The 18,009-nt window shown below is 42.2% G+C and overlaps 1 protein-coding gene across 8 annotated transcripts in view; it reads left to right on the top strand.

Annotated features, from left to right (window-relative positions):
• The window catches only part of IQSEC1 (IQ motif and Sec7 domain ArfGEF 1), a 1,458,014-nt gene that overhangs the window by 1,092,658 nt on the left and 347,347 nt on the right, over nt 1–18,009 (top strand). The window contains exon 1 of one of the 8 annotated variants that reach the window (XM_077452167.1): nt 9,261–9,751. The exons of the other annotated variants lie outside the window; for them this stretch is intronic. Coding sequence (XP_077308293.1) covers nt 9,636–9,751 — 116 coding nt within the window. The 5' untranslated portion in view covers nt 9,261–9,635. Of the gene's footprint in view, nt 1–9,260; nt 9,752–18,009 lie in introns of those variants that run through there. 8 annotated transcript variants of the gene reach the window in all.

The raw sequence follows: 18,009 nt of genomic DNA, 5'->3' as shown, positions 1-18,009 counted from the left end.
AACTTGTGCAAAACAAAGTTGCAACTGACTACTAGTTGTGTTGAGTATAATCCAAACATCAATGCGTCGCGATTCAGATGTTCATGATGCTGCACTGATGCTGCGAGTCGTCCGAATAGATCTCTGATGACAGCATCTGTCGCTCCATGCTGTGCTCTGTCTTTCCGGGAGAAACACAGAGGCAAAGCCCCCTCCCCTTTACTGAAGCAGAAATTCAGATGATGAGCAGACAGCCAGTACAGTGCAGGGAGGGGAGCTCAAGGAGACCCAACATCAGGAGAGGCTTCATTGGAGGCACCAGGAGGAGAAAACACACTGAGCAGCATGGAGGAGGAAATATTGACTGACACTGAGAGCTAGTGAGTGCCAGTGTCACTGATCCCATCCCTCCACTACCATCACCCCTCTGCCACTGATCCCACCCATCCCTCTGCCACTGATCCCACCATCCTTTTGCCACTGAGCCCACCATCCTTTTGCCACTGATTCCACCATCCTTTTGCCACTGATCCCACCATCCTTCTGCCACTGGTCCCATTCATTCCTCTGCCACTCATCCCAACATCCCTCTGCTACTGATCCTATCCACCCCTCTGCCACTGATCCTATCCATCCCTCTGCCACTGATACCACCATCCCACCGCCACTGATCCCACTGCCCCTGATCCCACCACCCCTGATCCCACCATCCCTCTGCCCCTGATCCTACCATCCCTCTGCCCCTGATCCCACCATCCCTCTTCCACTGGAGAAAAAATGAGTTTTTCTGACTGCTTGAATTTTTGGATATACATTTTTTAACCATGCACACTTGCATAGACAAGATAATCGTAATTGATTTGAATCGTGAGACCAGTGAAGATGCGCACCACTACTAACTACAGTTTTCTTTCTTTTTTTTTGTTTTTGTTTTTTAGCTGTTTCTTAACCACTTTCAGACTGGACCATTTTGCTGGCTTCAGACCAGACCACTTTTTGCGATTCGGCACTGCGTCGCTTTAACTGACAATTGCGCGGTCGTTCGACGTGGCTCCCAAACAAAATTGACGTCCTTTTTTCCCACAAATAGAGCTTTCTTTTGGTGGTATTTGATCACCTCTGTGTTTTTTATTTTTTGCACTATAGATAAAAATAGAGCGACAATTTTTAAAAAAATTGCATTTTTTTTTACTTTTTTTCCCTCAGTTTAAGCCGATACGTATTCTACTACATATTTTTGGTAAAAGAAAAATCGCAATAAGCGATTATACATTGGTTTGCGCAAAAGTTATAGCGTTTACAAAATAGGGGATAGTTTTATGGCATTTTTAGTAATATATATTTTTTTTTTTACTAGTAATGGCGGCGATCAGCGATTTTTTATTGTGACTGCGACATTATGGCGGACACATCGGACATTTTTGACACATTTTTGGGACCATTGTCATTTATACAGCAATCAGTGCTATACAAATGCACGGATTCCTGTGTAAATGACACTGGCAGTGAAGGGGTTAAGTGTTCCTAGGGGCGTGTTACTAACTGTGGGGGGCTGGGCTTTGTGTTGGTGAACACTGATCTCTGCTTCAATTACATGGAGCAGAGATCAGTGTCACTTGTTGCTAGGCAGAACGGGGAGATGCTGTTTACAATGGCATCTCCCTGTTCAGGCTCCCCGTGAGACGATCGCGGATATGCCCGCGGCAAACGAGTCTGCGGGATCCGCGACCGGACTCACGGGGGTCCGCACACGATGGCAGGGCGGAATATAGAAATGGACGTACCTGTATGCCAATATGCCTGCCCTTGCCATTCTGCCGACGTACATTGGTGTGCGCCGGTCGGGAAGTGGTTAAAGCCAGAAGGTTGGATTGTTCGATGAAAATAGTTTTGAGGCATGTCTGGGATTAGTTTTTTTTCTAAACAATTGAATGAGCATTTTCCAAGAGGTGATTCCATACTTTGTATAGCATTGAGACAAAAGCAAGATTATGGCATGGGGACTTTATCATTCATCAAAACATTCATGCATCTTGTATGTTGATTAATTTTATTTCATATATACCTTGTTCTCATTTTACAAATCATGCTACTCAGTGGAAATATCTAAAAACAAATCTGCAGGTTTTTTTTTTTGTATTTTTAAAAGTGTCAGGCACATGTAGAGAAGACAGTGGTTCCAAAACACCATCATAGCAACACAGCCTGGTTGAAGAACCAGTCACAAACGGTAGACGGGCACATCAGGCAGGGGATGAGGCTGTGGCGGGCATCTGGCAGCATCTCCTGTGTCCTGTTCTTTTCTGAGATCACATCGGCTTCCACCATGTGTCTCCTCCTAGGCGTCCAATAGGATCGCCTGACCTTTCAGTGAATCTGGGATCAGATCCATGCTTCCTGATTGGCGGAGAGGCTATTCTGTATTAGAAAAGCGATTATTGATTTGCTTGTCTAACACACCTGGGTGGGCTCAGAGCACAATGCTCTGCGCTCCAAGTTCACCCTATTTTGAATCCTATTAGAGCCTATGGCTCTAATCAGGTGCTTAAAAAAACTCCCGCTGCTGTAATTCATGCACTTGGCATCCTGAAAGGGGCCAGACACATGAATAGGGGGTGGCAGCAGCGGCCGTGGATAGATTCATGCTATGCATCTATTAACCATATAGGGGGTGGCACCCATGCGCCTTTAATAGATGGGCTGCCCCTGACTATGGCATCAAGGCATATCAGTGCTGCAGACCATGTTTAATTCAGGGAGATACAAAGTGAAGGAAACACCACACTAAGTACTGGTGGGCCTTTAGCAGTTGATTTACTTGAGTTTTGGACCCTTAAAGCCCCTTTTACATGAAGGATCAAATTAGGTCCGCCTGTCAGGCACCCCTATGGACCGGCAGGTGTAAACAGACTTTTGACCATTTTACAGACATATCCCCTTCTGATCAAAACAGAGTCTACCCCATGTGAAGGGGACCATAGTGTTTAACCTTTTTGATGAAATTAGGCCAGGATTATTTTAGATAAAATATATTTTATTTTGAATAATATGATGGAAAGAGAAAGTGTATTCTTCTCCCAATACACCCAAAAAGGAACCAACTTGTAGCTGTTTGGTACAACCAAACACATTAAAGCCCCCTGACCTCCTCCTTTAAGCTGTAAGGCAGCCAGATGGAGTTGTGCACATGCTGGTGCAAAAATTATACCCTCTGTTGTCATCAACGAGCAGTAACTCTCCTCTGATCGTAACCCATTCAAGGGAATAAGACCCTGTCACAACTGCTCTGCAACTGTCTGAAATGCAGGCAATTGTGGTATGGTGGCATAAGGTTTATTGGGTTAAAAATGAGGAGATGAGGAGGTGACATATTGTCCCCAAGCAACATGTGAAATGCCCTCCGAAAAGCATTTTGTCGTGGATCGCTCATGAGAGGAGGACACAAGTGTAACAAATCCCATATAGCTGTGTGTGCTGCATTATTAAAGTGGTTGTAAAGCCTAAACATTTTTTACCTTAATGCATTCCTTGCATTAAGGTAAAATATGTTTAGTTGTCAGCACCCCCCTCCCCTTTTACTTACCTGAGACCTCATTCGATCCAGTGCCATGCATGTCTGCAGCTCTTCTCTCCCCTCACTTCCATTGGCTCCCAGTGCTGTCAATCAAAGCCAGTGATGAGGGGGCGGGGTCAGGTCCCCATGTCTGTATCAATGGATGCAGCAATGGGGCTCGGGTGCGAGCACGCATTAGTGCCCCATGGGAAGTAAGTACATGTTTGTTTTCTTGTTTTTAAATTACCTTATAATATAATATATATATATATATATATCTTGACTTCTGAGAGACAATTGCTCTATTACAATAAAAAAAATAAAAAATAAAATAAAAGGTTTTGGCTTGACTTGATCATTAATGGTAATATAAAGGATGTATTTGTCTCAGTTGACTGTTTGGTTGTACTAATTGAACTAGACAGTTAGCTGCACCCATTCATTACTCCTCAAACTCGAATACAAATATAATGTTCATTTCCCTCTGAACCTATCTTTTCCTAATAACGTTCTGCAGTGGCACATGGTGCTTTTCTATAAGTCCTATTGATTGGTGACAGGCTTTGCATTAATTATTAAGAACATTATATTTATTGACCTGTTGTGTAGAAGTCTGACATGTGAGAGGTGATTATAATGCAGTTGACATCTTTGCTCATGTTTTTGTGCCTTATTAATTATTTAAAATCCAGTTCATGATTTTCAACCTTTCTGCTTTGCAATCAATTCAGTTCAGGCCTATTTTGAAATCACCCTGTGGTGCACAGTTGCTTGTCAAGGATGACCATACGTTAATCGCTATTTTTCACCAAAAAAATCCAAATTCTAACACTAGACCACCTCTGTAAATGTAAAGTGGTAACTTGTAAAGGCTTTTAAGGCGTCACCTATGGATAGTGAAATTACGTTGTTTGTCATCATTGCATGGGGATGCACAATTTTAAAGCGTGACATGTTTAGAATCTATTTACTTGGCATAACTTCATCTTTTATACTTTACAAAACAAAAGGGCTATGTATTTTTTTTGCATTACAATTTTAAAAAGTGTATTTTTTTTCGAAAAATCGATTTGCAAATACTGTGTGGCATTAAAAATTGTAAAACCCACCAATTTATTCTGTAGGGCCTCTGCTTTAAAACAAATATATAATGTTTGGGGGTCCTAAGTAATTTATAGCAAAAAAAATACTGCTTGTTACATGTGAACAAAAAGTGCCAGAAAAGGCCTGGCAGGAAGTATTGAACAGTATAGACCAGCCTTTCTCAACCTTTTCAACACAGACACTAGTAGAGAAAACCCTGTGCACCACTAAGTTTTAACTCTCCCTGTGGAGAATTTGTCAGGATCGCCTTTATTGTGGTGTACACATTATTGTATTTTAATGAGTGATGTTTTGTTATTTTTCTATGTGTTATTAAATAATATGACATTTTAATTCATGTTTTGCTTTACTTATTACCAAGTACTGGTATAGTCCAACTTACACTATTGTGGTTTGGAACTGCTTAAAGGGCTAGCGTGAGCGGCTACCCCAGCACTTCCACACCAACCATTTCTCTCTTCAACACAGAGGAACCCTTGAAATAGTTCTCTGGTCTCCAGGAACCCCTGCTAAAAATTTGAAAGCTACTCATGATACATTAGTGTGATGGTCAGTGGGAAGAATGATCCTTACACTTGTGGTCATTGGGAAGAATTACCTCCTTACAGACAGCTAAAAAGATCAATGGTGTGCGTGGGAACTTATCTGAGAGGCAGAAATTGCCCAATGCTGAAGGAACCCCTAGCAACCTCTGTAGGGACCCTGGTTGAGAATCACTGGTAAAGACACTTATTTTTAATGTTTTACAAAGCTATACCTGAAAAAGGGGCCAGCCTGAAGTGATCTAGCAGGACCTAATTTTCTGACTAAAGTTCCACTTTAATGCAGGGAATGCATTAAGATAAAACGTCTTGTCTTTAGAACCACTTTAATGCAGCTCTGTACTCTTTGATAAATCATTTAAATGTTTTTTTTTTTCCTTTTTTTTTTTATTCAAATAATGTAAGTATCTGAATTTGTCAGAATATTATCTTCCTACAATTTCCTGTAGAAACAGCTCTCAATTGGGGAAAGGGGGGCAGAACATGACTGAATCTAGTCTGCTGCAAGCAAAACATGCTGATAGATTGAAAGCGGTGAGTTAGTAGAGGGATGACTTTATCATTCTGCTGCTGCTCTGTCATTGTCCAGCCAGACATTTGGGGGTGGCTAGCGGATAACGCTGTACAATTGAAATGTAAGTAGCGTTTACCTGGCTGTGCAAATCTCAGCAGTGGTTGGATAGAAATACAGATTCTTTGGCCAATAAACCAGCTTTCATATATGCATATTATCTGTCTAGTATTTAGTTGTTTTCCAGAAGTTCAAATTGAAAGCATTGAAAGCAAATTGGCCATTGCACAAAGTGTTTGGAAGCATATGGCACATATTGAATATATAAGGTGAGCATTATTAATAATGTATTATACAGGATTTATATGGTGCCAACAGCTTTTGCAGTGCTTTACAATATAAATATTTTTTTTAAATTGGTATTAAACCACAAAACAAAAATGTAATATATTGTAGCTTACCAATTCTTGGTTGTAGGGGCTGCATTTGTTTTCTTTTTTTAGACTGGTTTTACAGGGGCAGTCCGATCAGGTCTGCCTATCAGTTTTTTAGCAGGTGCAATGCTGAAAATGCTGGGTACAATGATTTACAGAAGCCTATGAAATAAAAGAATAAATGTGCAATTTTTGTGCATTTATTTATTTATTTATTTTTAACGTGAAGTTATCCTTCAACTCTGATGGGGTGCTCACAATGGTCAGCTTTTATTAATTTATGTAAAACTCCCACCTCAAAGGGAAATGCAAAACTGTAGAACTAAATCCGTAAATGTATCTGTTTCCCGGAACAGTTTGATTCAAGGCATGCCATGAATGGTAACTATCGTGGTTGTTGGTGCTCTTAAAAAGCTCTCAAACTATCACGTGACTGGTGTCATAACTGATTACATATGCAGCACTATGGGAACTGCAGATTAAACTGAGGCTGAGATAGCGGGCTCCTTTGCCTGTAAAGGATAGGAGGGTTTAGTTCTGCTTTTAAAAAAAGTGTTTGCTGAGGTTTAGCTTTCATTTGTTAGTGCAGTCCATCTAAATCTGCTAGTTTACCTACCACTACCTCCTCCCCCCAATTTATAATGTTGCTGTTGGATGTCTCCATTGATCCCCCAGTAGAGCGGAGACACCCTAAGGCCGCGTACACACGGGCGGATTGTCTGCTCAACTAAGTTCGTCAGACAATCCGACAGACAGTCCGTTCAACTTTTGAATGAACGGACTTGACCACACACGATGAGCAGACAGTCCGCCGAAAGCTTGCACGATGACGTGTACGGCACGTACGACGGGACTAGAAATTCGACGTCCAATACACTGCAATGCAACCTTCGGCGTGTAAATCCTTTCTGAGCATGCGCCATACTTAGTCCGTCCAACTTGCCTACACACTAGCGGACTGTCCGCTGAAACCAAGTTTGGACGGACAAAATTACGGAAATTCCAAAAGACTTAGTCCGTCAGACTGTCCGCTGAAAAAGTCCGCTGAAGCCCACACACGAGCGGATTGTCCGCTGAAACACGGTTCAGCGGACTAAGTTGGGCAGACAATCCGCCCGTGTGTACGCGGCCTAAGACAAGAAGTGTGTTATTGACCAGCTCAGTAGGTGAAAATACAGGAAGAAAAACCCTAAAGAAAAAAAAAACGAATGCAGCCTCCACATTTTAAGTACTGTATTTGTAAGCTGAAATATATGGTATTTTATTTTTGTTCCTGGGTTTATTGTTGGTTTAGGCTGGGTTCACACTGCTGCGATGCGAGAACCCTGCGAATCAACTGCGGGTTCCCGCATCGCACTTGACACGCACGGCAGTTCACACTGCCATATGCGATCTGATGGGGAGTGTCATTATATGTTAACAACACCCCCATTTCAGCTCGCATATCGCACTGCGAACTGACAGTTCGGACATGAATCGGATCGCATATGTGTGAACACACATGCGATCCGATTCTGGTCCGCACAGAAAAAAGGGTCCTGTGCGTGTTTGGACCGAATGCGGTGCGATATCAGCCATACTATCTGTATGGCTGACATCGCACCCGCACAGACATCGCATGTAATGTGAACAACAGTGCGCTGCGAATTACATGCAATATCTGGCATCGCGCTAGTGTGAACCGGCACTTAAAGTTCATGTGTACAAGCCTAGTGCTCTACATTCCAGTCCTTGGTCCAAGATGCATGTTAGCCACTTCTCTACTGGCAGTTCAATTCACTGAGCATCAAGTTTAAAATTTATATTTTCCAATTTGAATCTGAGACATTTGTCAGACATCTGCCAGGTACACTGCAATGTGAGGCTTGTATGACTAGCGTCTATAGTCTATTAATTTGATATACAACGATCAGCCATTGCTTTATGACACTCACCTAATATTGAGTATGCCCCCCTTTTGCTGCCAAGGCAGCCCTGAACCTTTGAGGCATGGTTGCCACTAGACCTCTGAAGTTGGTGTCTCGCACCAAGCCATCAGTAGCAGATCATGTAAGTTGTAAGGTGGTGCTTTCATGGATCAGACTGGGATCAGACTTCTTGTTTCAGCACATCCCACAGATGTTCGATTGGACTGAGATCTGGAGAATATGGATACCAAGTCAACATCTCAAACTTGTCGTTGTGTTCCTCAAACCATTCATGAACTTTTTTTTTTTTTTTTTCATTGTAGCAAGGCACATTATGCTGCTAAAAGAGGCCACTGCCTTCAAGGAATACATTTTCCATGAAGGGTTGTACTTGGTCAGGAACAGTGTTAAGGGAGGTGGTACGTTTAAGGTAACATGCAAATAAATGGTAGGACCCAAGCTTTTTGAGCAGAACATTGTCCAAATGCATCACACTGCCTCTGCCAGCTTGCCTTGTTCCCTACTGCATCCTGGTGCCATTCCTTCCCCAGGTATGCAAAGCACATGCACCTGGCCATCCACATGGTGTAAAAGAAAACCTACGTCAGGAACCACATGTTCTCTTTCTGCCTCACATCCCCCTGACTTTCAGATGCCATTGTAAGGAGATAATCACTGTAATTCACTTAACATGTCAGTGGTCATAAAGTTATGGCTGATTGGTGTATATTTCATCCTTACCCTCTTCTAGACTTTATTCTACACCATTTTTTTTTTTTTTTTTTGTAAAACCAAATTTTGTGGGTGATTACATTTTCTCTACATTAAGCCATAATAAAAGTTGTGGTTTGATACAATTCAGTGGGTGCTCTTTTATCACCAAACTGTCTGTCCAGACAGCTTTGTACATTTATTTCACTGTAAAATCCTCGTATTTACTTGTAAACCGGCTATCCCAGATCTGGCTTTGTGCTGAGGGTCTCTATGAGGGCCTTGTACTGCTCATTACAGAGACATTATTCTGCTGAAAGGCGAAGAAGGCTGTCATCCAGGTCCCATTTCAGCTGTTATCAATGTGTTCCTGTTTCCGTAGAAACCAGAGAGGGCCAATCCCAAGGCCCCTGTGTCTGGCTGGGAGCCTGTCCCTCTGTGCAGCATGTGGCTCTCATGATTAGCTGTTCACACAGACCTGAATGACAACGTGTGCTGGGAATAAGATTAGAATAATTTATTTTAAGGCAGGGAGGGCCGCGCTCTGACATTTCTTTTTGTCACACGCTCACATGAGCTGCTACAATGTACCGGACGTGTCCGATGACAGAACACTGAGTGGTCCCGCTGATTCCTATTGCAAAGAGGATTTTCTGGGTAATATTTTGGAAAGGCTTCTGCCATGAACCTTGGGGACGAGCCAGAACCTGTGCGGATTACTTTCTTTCTATAGATCTTTCCCTAACTTCCAGTGATGTGACCAGCTTGGAGCTGTGAGATTGAGTCTGTATTTTTCTCTTGCTGGCTATATCTGGATTTTGACAGATTCACACAATTTTCCCAGATTGCTGTGCAAATGAATCAGCTGAGCAATAAGGCACCTGCTGTTAATGGATGGTGCCAGACTGGCACTTCTCTCTGCCCTCTCCCAAGATGATGAAGTTGAAAGCCTTCTGTCTGGATTACTGGCAGTTCCTGTGTCTGCAGCCCCTTCATGGGCTCTATAAGAGGTACAAGCTGTTCTCATCACTACGCCCTTTATCTGCTTTACACAGGATGCAATCTGTTTTTTTCAAAGGTATTGTCAGGTGTTACATGATAGGAAACCTTTCATTAGACAAAGGGATTATGGTAATTGTGTGAATTATATTATTTTGTGTGTGTGTGCCTTTATGACCATTGATGCTTGTTTGTAATATTTTACTTTTTTATAGTGGCAAACTAGTATCTGTCTTATGCCATACAAAAAAATGGTTAAACTGCATCAAAAATGGGTGACTGAGGGATACTAGCAAGATGGGGCTACTTACTATTCATCAATAGATAGTAAATCTGTATGGGGCTCAGGTTCTGTGACAAAGCAGCTTTGTGATTGATGGAGAACGGGGAGGAGGAAGCTGTGGAAAGGCAAACCTATTCATATTCATAAGCTCTGAAACATCCTTTATATCGGCAGATATCAGCAGATAACACACCCACCATTCAAACAATAGATTAACACCCACCCTGCTTTCCTCCCTATGTCAGTCTTTGTAGTTCAGTTAAACAAGTTGGCATTATTTCTTAGCTAAAAAAAAAAAAATGTTCTGTGTATATTCTTATCTCTGTCTGTGAGTTAAATATAGGCTGTTCAGTTCAGTGTGAGAAAAATTGCAGATTCACACTTGCATGGCCCTGAGGCACCAGCATCTGAGCAAAGCCCAAGTGAGGCTGATTCATACAAGACAGATATTTACCAAAAGCCAAAGCTCTCTGCATGTTCTTAGAATGGATTCTGTTAGTGGTGAGGTTACATTGCAGTGTTGTAGAACGTTATGAATGAAGTAGAAATAACTAAATACCGTTTATATTTTCCCAAATAATAGGAACATAGAGAAAAATGAAACCCAAAAACAAAAATCTAATATATTGCTGCTACCAATTTTGGATGTGGTGGCTGGATTGGCTTCCTTTTTTTTTGTTTTTTTTTATTCACCTTGTGATCTGGCCATTAAAAGTTATTTCTCAACTTAATAGAACAGTTTGCCCAGCAAAAGTGGCAGTTAGAGAGGTAAGACAAACCATTTACCACCACTAACAGGGGGGCATACAATGGTCAGATTTGTATTTATTTATGTAAAACCTGTTGCTTAAAGAGGAAGTAAACCCTGATGGGTTTACTTCCTCTTTTTTTCCCTGCAAAGGTAAAGCATAATGGACTACTATGCATCGCATAGTAGCTCATTATGTGTCACTTACCTGACACAGGAGCCAGCGAAGTCGCCGCTGATCCCTGTAGTCCGCCGCGTCCATCTTGCTGGTGGCGTCTCGCAGCTCCGACCAATGACAGCGGCGAAGCCGCGATGACGTCACTCCCGCGCATGCGCACGGGAGTCGCGCCTCGCAGCTCCGCCGCTGTCATACGGCGAGGCCGCGATGACGTCACTCCCGCGCATGCGCACGGGAGTCGACAAATTTGGCAAATCCATTCTTGGACTTGCCGCATTTAGTGCGCATGCGCGCCGCTGTCTACGGCGCATGCGCCGTAGACAGCGGTGCCCATTTTCGGGCAAATATCTCCTAAACCATATAGGTTTAGGAGATATTACTTGGACCTACAGGTAAGCCTTAATCTAGGCTTACCTGTAGGTCAAAGTTGTTTGGAAGGGTTTACTTCCATTTTAAGAAGTGTTAGCTGGAGTTTTACTTTAATTGATTAGTCAAGTCTGTCTGAACCTGCTAGTGCATCGAACACTACTCTCTCCCCAGACTGACAATACTGCTGTCCAAAGGTGTCTCTGCTGTCCTCTATCTGGAGTGGAGACACCCTAATACCCCGTACACACGAGCGGAAATTCCGCCAGCAAAAGTCCGATGTGAGCTTTTGGTCGGAAATTCCGACCGTGTGTATGCTCCATCAGACTTTTGCTGGCGGTATTTCCGCTATTAAAAGATTGAGAGCAGGTTCTCTATTTTTCCATCGGAAAAAGTTCCTATCGGAAATTTCCATTTGTCTGTATTCAATCCCGACACGCAAAAAAACAGGCATGCTTGTAAACAATTCGACGCATGCTCAGAAGCATTGAACTTCATTTTCTTGGCGGTCGAAAGTTTAGAGAACTTTTGTGTGACCGTGTGTATGCAAGCCAAGCTTGAGCGGAATAAAAACCATCCAAGATTTTTTTTACGGAAATTCCGCTCGTGTGTACGGGGCATAACACAGGAAGTGTGTAACTGGCCAGATCACCAGGTGAAAATAAAAGGAAAAATATCTAGAAAAGGAAAATTAAGAATTCGTAAACGACAATATTTTTGATATTGGGTTTAATATAAAAAAATAACATGTTTGTTTTTGGGTTTAATACCACCTTAAGAATCAGACATTTTGGTTCTTTCAGAGCTCTTGACTTTTTTTATTTTCCAGAACAGAAGTGGTAATGATAGAATAAAATTGTGATGCTGCCATGGAACGTGGACTGTGATAGACTTTGTGAAAATATGAGGTGTAAGTTACTTAGCTGATGAACGCCAACATTTTAATTTGACCTATCTTTAATTTGAAAATTAAAGAGAAAAATACAACCGATGATACTATACTATATTTCAGGATGTTATTCTGTAAGCACATGTAGGACCATCAGTAAGGAGATGGCACACAGATGAGATGCCTTGTATAACATTTTGTATATATTTGGCACAGTATAATACTTCTGGGCAGGAGTATTGTGTTGTCTTATCTACTGACCCTGTTTGACCTCAGTCCATTTCACTCCTTCAAAATATATTATTTGACAATGGGGGAGAGATCTGTTAGCAGCCAATGACTAATGTTGGAGGCTAAAGAAGTGAAATGGTCTTCGCCAAGCTTACACAGCCCCTCATTTGTTCACTCCCTGGGTTAGACAGCAGCACCAGCTGGTTGTGTCATCTCTCATTGTTGTGCTAGGAGGGAACTCAATTACCCTTTGTTGTCCAGCACGTGTATGCTTTAAAGGACTCTGCAATAATGGTCTGAAAATCAAATAATTCAGCATTATTTTGTATTTTTAATTTTAGGATCATGTTAACTTTTTTTATCAAGCTTGCTGTAATATAATAAAATATTTATTTGGGTTCAGAAATGCTTCTGCTGTTTCAAAACTATGGGGTTTGGTTTATGGGGAATCCTTTATTAATTATTATAGAGGATTTATAGATTGCCAACAGTTTCCATAGCGCTTCACAAAATAGAGAGGGACTGTATAGTTACAGTACAGTGCAAGGCAAGAGAATTAGGAGTGCCCTGCCAATGACAGCCTAACCCAAATTTTTAATTACAATTCATCATTTGCTAATGTGGCTGCTCTAAAATGAAAGCTGAGATCTGATTGAACACTGTGAGTTACTGGATTGACTAGTATACCACCTTATCTGTCATTATCATTCTGCCTTAACAGATCATTGCCCTATTCTAAAGCTGGTGTATTGAATCTCTAAATCCTGGTACACACTATGCGTTTTTTTTCATTCAACCCAGCTAGTTGAACATAAAAAAAAAAAAAAAACAGTTGGCTCTGGTCGGAGACACTGTACTAACTATGCAAAGTTAGTATAATGATCTCCCCTGCTGAGCTGTTGTGTTCTGTCCCCCCACCAGAACACTCCGATCGCCCCCCACAGAACACTCTGATCGCCCCCCCCCAGAACACTCCGATCAGCGCTCTCCGACATCGGCTGAGAGCGCTGATCGGGAGTCGGCTAGCTGCTGGTTTTTCAGCATGCTCGTCTGACAGAGGCTGTACGGCTTCTGTCAGACAGGGTGTTGTACACACAGGCTGAATGACGGGCGTTTTTTTTTTTTTAACCGACCAATGTCTTCTGACATTCAGCCCATGTTTATGGGGCTTAAAGCGGAAGTAAACCCATCCATAAAACAGTTTCACTTCTGGGGCATGCCGGAAATGTAACACTCCCATTGGTTGTGCTCTCAATCAAACTGTTAAACCATCCAATGGCTGGTGTCATGCCTGATCACATGTGCAGCATCATGATAGTTTTATATTAAACAGAGGCAAAGATGGCAGTTTCCTTGGCTGAAAAGATAGGGGGGTTTACTTACACTTTAAGGCTTCATGTACACTGGCAGCTCCTAAACTTGAGTTTAGAAGCTTTTGGCGCTTTTTTGCCAAAGCTCCTAAACTCAACTCTATAAGTCATAGGTTATAGAGTTTAGAAGCTGCTGTATTTAGTTAGGGTTAAACCTCCCTCTCCTGAATGCAGAAGAATTGCATTCAGGATAGGAACGTTTTGACCGCCGGCCTCAGGAAAGCGTAAATCGTGAAGCAGTTAAAACGCGATTCGCATTTTTGCCATGTTTTGCGTTTTCCGGCAGCCATGGTCACAGTACGCTAATGCTAGTGGATGTCCAGGGAAAGGGGAAGGGGGGGCACCTACAGCCTTTATGCTCCTGCAGTAAACAAGGGAGCACAATTGTCCAAAGCTGTAAATCTGCTTATTAACTTTATCAAGTAGGATGCACTTGTAGGCTGTTGGGGCCTGATAGGATGGGCCACGCCACTACAGACAATGCAAATGGATGTAATATCCGTTACTGCTGCAATCCCAACCAGTGGTAAGAGAGCTAGGGAGCCCATACATTATTCATTATTTTTTTGTTTAACCAAGCGGGTTAAGCAAAAAAATGTTAGAGGTTATTTGAGGAGGAATCACTCCCGTTGAGCCTTTGTGTTCTGACAGTGGAGAGACTTCCCCACTGTCAGAATACAGTGATCAGTGCTGCCAGTTATATAGATTGGTAAAAGCTCGACAGTGAGGTCGTACAGAAGTCGATCAGTAGATCGAATTCTGTACAACAGCTGTCCCCATACATGGTTCAAAATTTGTCTGGTCCCAGCTGAATTTCGATCCATGTATAGCTGGCTTTGGTGAATAGGAGTGGGGTATAAAAGCTGCTACCTTACCTAGGGCCAAATTTTGTCTTCATTTGTCTTCACCTCCAATGTTACATAGTTACATAGTTAGTAAGGTTGAATAAAGACACCAGTCCATCCAGTTCAACCTGATTGAGCATCTACAATTGTCCCTATCCCTGTACATCACACACTCACATCAGTTCCTACCCTCAAGGAGCCCACGATCCAAGGTCCCCATTCATATACTAGGGCCAATTTTGGTCAGAAGCCAATTAACCTACCTGCATGTCTTTGGAGTGTGGGAGGAAACCAGAGTACCCGGATGAAACCCAGGCAGGCACAGGGAGAACATGCAAACTCCAGGCAGGTAGTGTCATGTTTGGGATTTGAACCAGCGACCCTTCTTACTGCTAGGCAAGAGTGCCAACCACTACACCACTGTGCCACCCCGCACACATGTAACTGGGTTAGTTAATGGACGCTGTAGTGCTTTACATCCATGGGGTATTGGCACATGCCCCTGCATGATACAGCTATTGGCCAGGTAATCAAAGAATGGATCTGCAGCACCCATTTGCCTGTGGCAACTCATTTGGTCTCACTGTGTCCCACACCCATTTCATTTTAGAACAGTGCTGGGAGGGACTTTATTTTTTGGTTTCTGTTGAGCTGTACAAGGAAAGAATGCACAGGTGTGAATCTCTGTATGTGTCCTAAATGTTTACATTCCTCCTGTCATATCATGCTGTAGGTGCGCTGTTCTCCTGTGATAGCATTTACTTGTTCTGGCCAACTTAAATCCGCAGTTAGCTGAGACACGTGTTATTTGTCATATCCTAACCTCTTGCAATTTATTATTAGCTCAGCTAAAATGTTATTGTCCTCTTTACCCTGAGAGATTAACGAGTACCCAACATGCTGGTAAAACTGGCAGAATCAGCACCATCTGATCTCCCTGGCACCAGTATACAGCTCCCAGTGAATTGGGTCTGTTTGGCCAAAATACAAGTGTCAGTGGATTGGGATCTACAGTGCAAACATTTGCATATTTGCATATTCATGATTCATTATGCTCTTCATTGATGTTTTTATTCTGTCAGATTTCTATAAATATTTTGACAGTGCTGCAAATAAAACATAAAACTGTCTGTGTCTCTTATGTGCCAATTATTATACCAGGAAGTCAAGAATCTGAAGGGTTGTTATCTAGCAGCTGAGAAAATCCAAATTTACATCAGCTGCAAGCCTGCATTTATTGTCGGCACAGCTACCTAGGACAGCTGCATTTATGGACAACAAACAAGTATTTTGTTTGTGTATATTTTTTATTTATTTTTTCCTACATCATTCATTAAATATATCTGTCTTCAGGGAAATATTTAGATTGCCATTACTGACCTTCTGAAAATGCGGTTTTAATATTGAAGAGTCACTAAACTGAAACAAGCATGCAGCATATGAAATTCTGAGAAAGGTTGTAATTACTTATTTCTACACTTTGTCCAGGGCAGTAACTCAGAAATCACTCAAGACAGCCAGGCATCTAACAGAGGAATTTTCTCTTACAGCTATTGTATTCTGACAGTCACAGCTGTAACAATACACAAGCAAAAAAAATAACTTCATCTGATGGGCTGAAGTACCGTATTTATCGGCGTATAACACGCACCCCAAGTTTAGGAGGAAATTTTAAGGAAAAAAACTTTTAGGAGGGAAGTTTAAGGAAAAAAAACTTACATTTAAATGCCCATCAATGAAGCGTTATCAGTGTCCATCTGCAGCCTTGTCAGTGTCATTTGCAGCCTTGTCCATCATTGCACCCTTGTCAGTCTCATATGCAGCTTTGTCATGCAGCCTGTCTATCATTGCAGCCTTGTCCATCATTGCAGCCTTGTCCATCGTTGTCCCCTTGTCAATGTCATTTTCAGCCTTGTCAGTTTTATTTTCTGGTTTTATTTTTAAAAATGGCTCCGCTGAGATGTCCTGTGTATCTTGGTGGCGCTCGGTAGTTCTCGGCCCCCTTCAGCCATTTTCGACGGCTTTCGGCCGCCTTCGGCCCTTTTCAGCCCTTCTCATCGGCTTTCGGCCGTACTCGACCCTTCTCGTCAGCTTGCGGCCGAGAAGGGCCAAAGGCAGCCGAAAGCCGACAAGAAGGGCCGAAGGCGGCTAAAAGCCACCCAGAGGCTCCAAAATAGTGGAGGATCGGCGTATAACACGCACCCGCGATTTTCCCCTGATTTTAAGGGGAAAAAAGTGTGTGTTATACGCCGATAAATAGGGTAAGTCACTGTTCAACTGAGAATTTCCCACCCGGCTTTCAGATACAGGATTTGTCAAGTTGGATGGTACTAACAGGACCTCTCAAGGCTTGAATTTTGGCTGATTCAGCAGGAATGAGCCAAAGTTCAAGCCATATATGGCCCTGTCATTGTTCAGACAAGAACTTTCCACCCAAACCAATTTTCTGATCAAAATTTGTTGAGCTGGGTGGTGCTGTCAGGGCTACTCATGGCTTGAATTTCAGCCAGTTCATCAGGAATCAGCTGTGAGCTGTGTATGTATTCTCTATCATTTGTACTAAAAAATAAATAAATATAACTATGTGTTGATCGACTCAATGAAGCTGACATGATAATAAGTTTGACTCTCATACGAATGGTAGGTGTAGTTATTAATATGGAGATGTTGCTGGCCCTGGTTTATTGATAACCAGAAAGGTTTAACTACTCTTGTGGTATTTTGAACATGGCTTCAGTCAGGCTATGGTTTTGTTCCTCCCAGTCTTTGCAACTGTCTAAAGTTAATTAAAAAAAATGCATAGACATGAAATGCATTGTTTGCTATATAGGAACAAGTAATAGAGAGCTATGAGTAAGCGCTGGTTTTTAGCATGAAACGCCTTAGAAATGTTGTTCTATATTTTCTCCCTTTGCTGTGGTGATTTGTGTGATGTGGAGTTTTTTTATTTGAAGGAATAAAGGCACTTTTACTTTTCATCTAATCCGGAGTGCGGCTGTCCAGAATTTGTTCGTTTTTTATGTAACAAGTAATAGAGACTCTGGATTATCCTGCTCTAAGTGAGCTTGTTATGGCTAAATATTGAGAATGTTTTCTGAAAATTCACAGTTTTGGATGCCTAGAGCAGGGGTGCCCAACTTTTTGAAGAGTGAGGGCCACTTAAGCGACTTGGAAACCATTTGCCAAGCCACAATGAGCAGAGTGGGTGGATGGCAGGTCTGTGTCTGCACTGCATATGCAGAGTGGACACAGACACAGCCCACTCTACTCTTTTTAAAGTGGATTGGAGGTAGGTTTTTATAGAGGTGAATGGAGGGTCCAATTGACTGTGTGAATGGGGCTTAAGGCAGGTTTCACAC

Source organism: Lithobates pipiens, unplaced genomic scaffold (genome assembly GCF_037356315.1).
Source record: "Lithobates pipiens isolate NorthernLeopardFrog02 unplaced genomic scaffold, aLitPip1_a1.2 Scaffold_23, whole genome shotgun sequence".
Classification (NCBI taxonomy): domain Eukaryota; kingdom Metazoa; phylum Chordata; class Amphibia; order Anura; family Ranidae; genus Lithobates; species Lithobates pipiens.
Note: the sequence above shows the minus strand (reverse complement) of the source record. Positions and strands in the feature narration are given on the sequence as shown.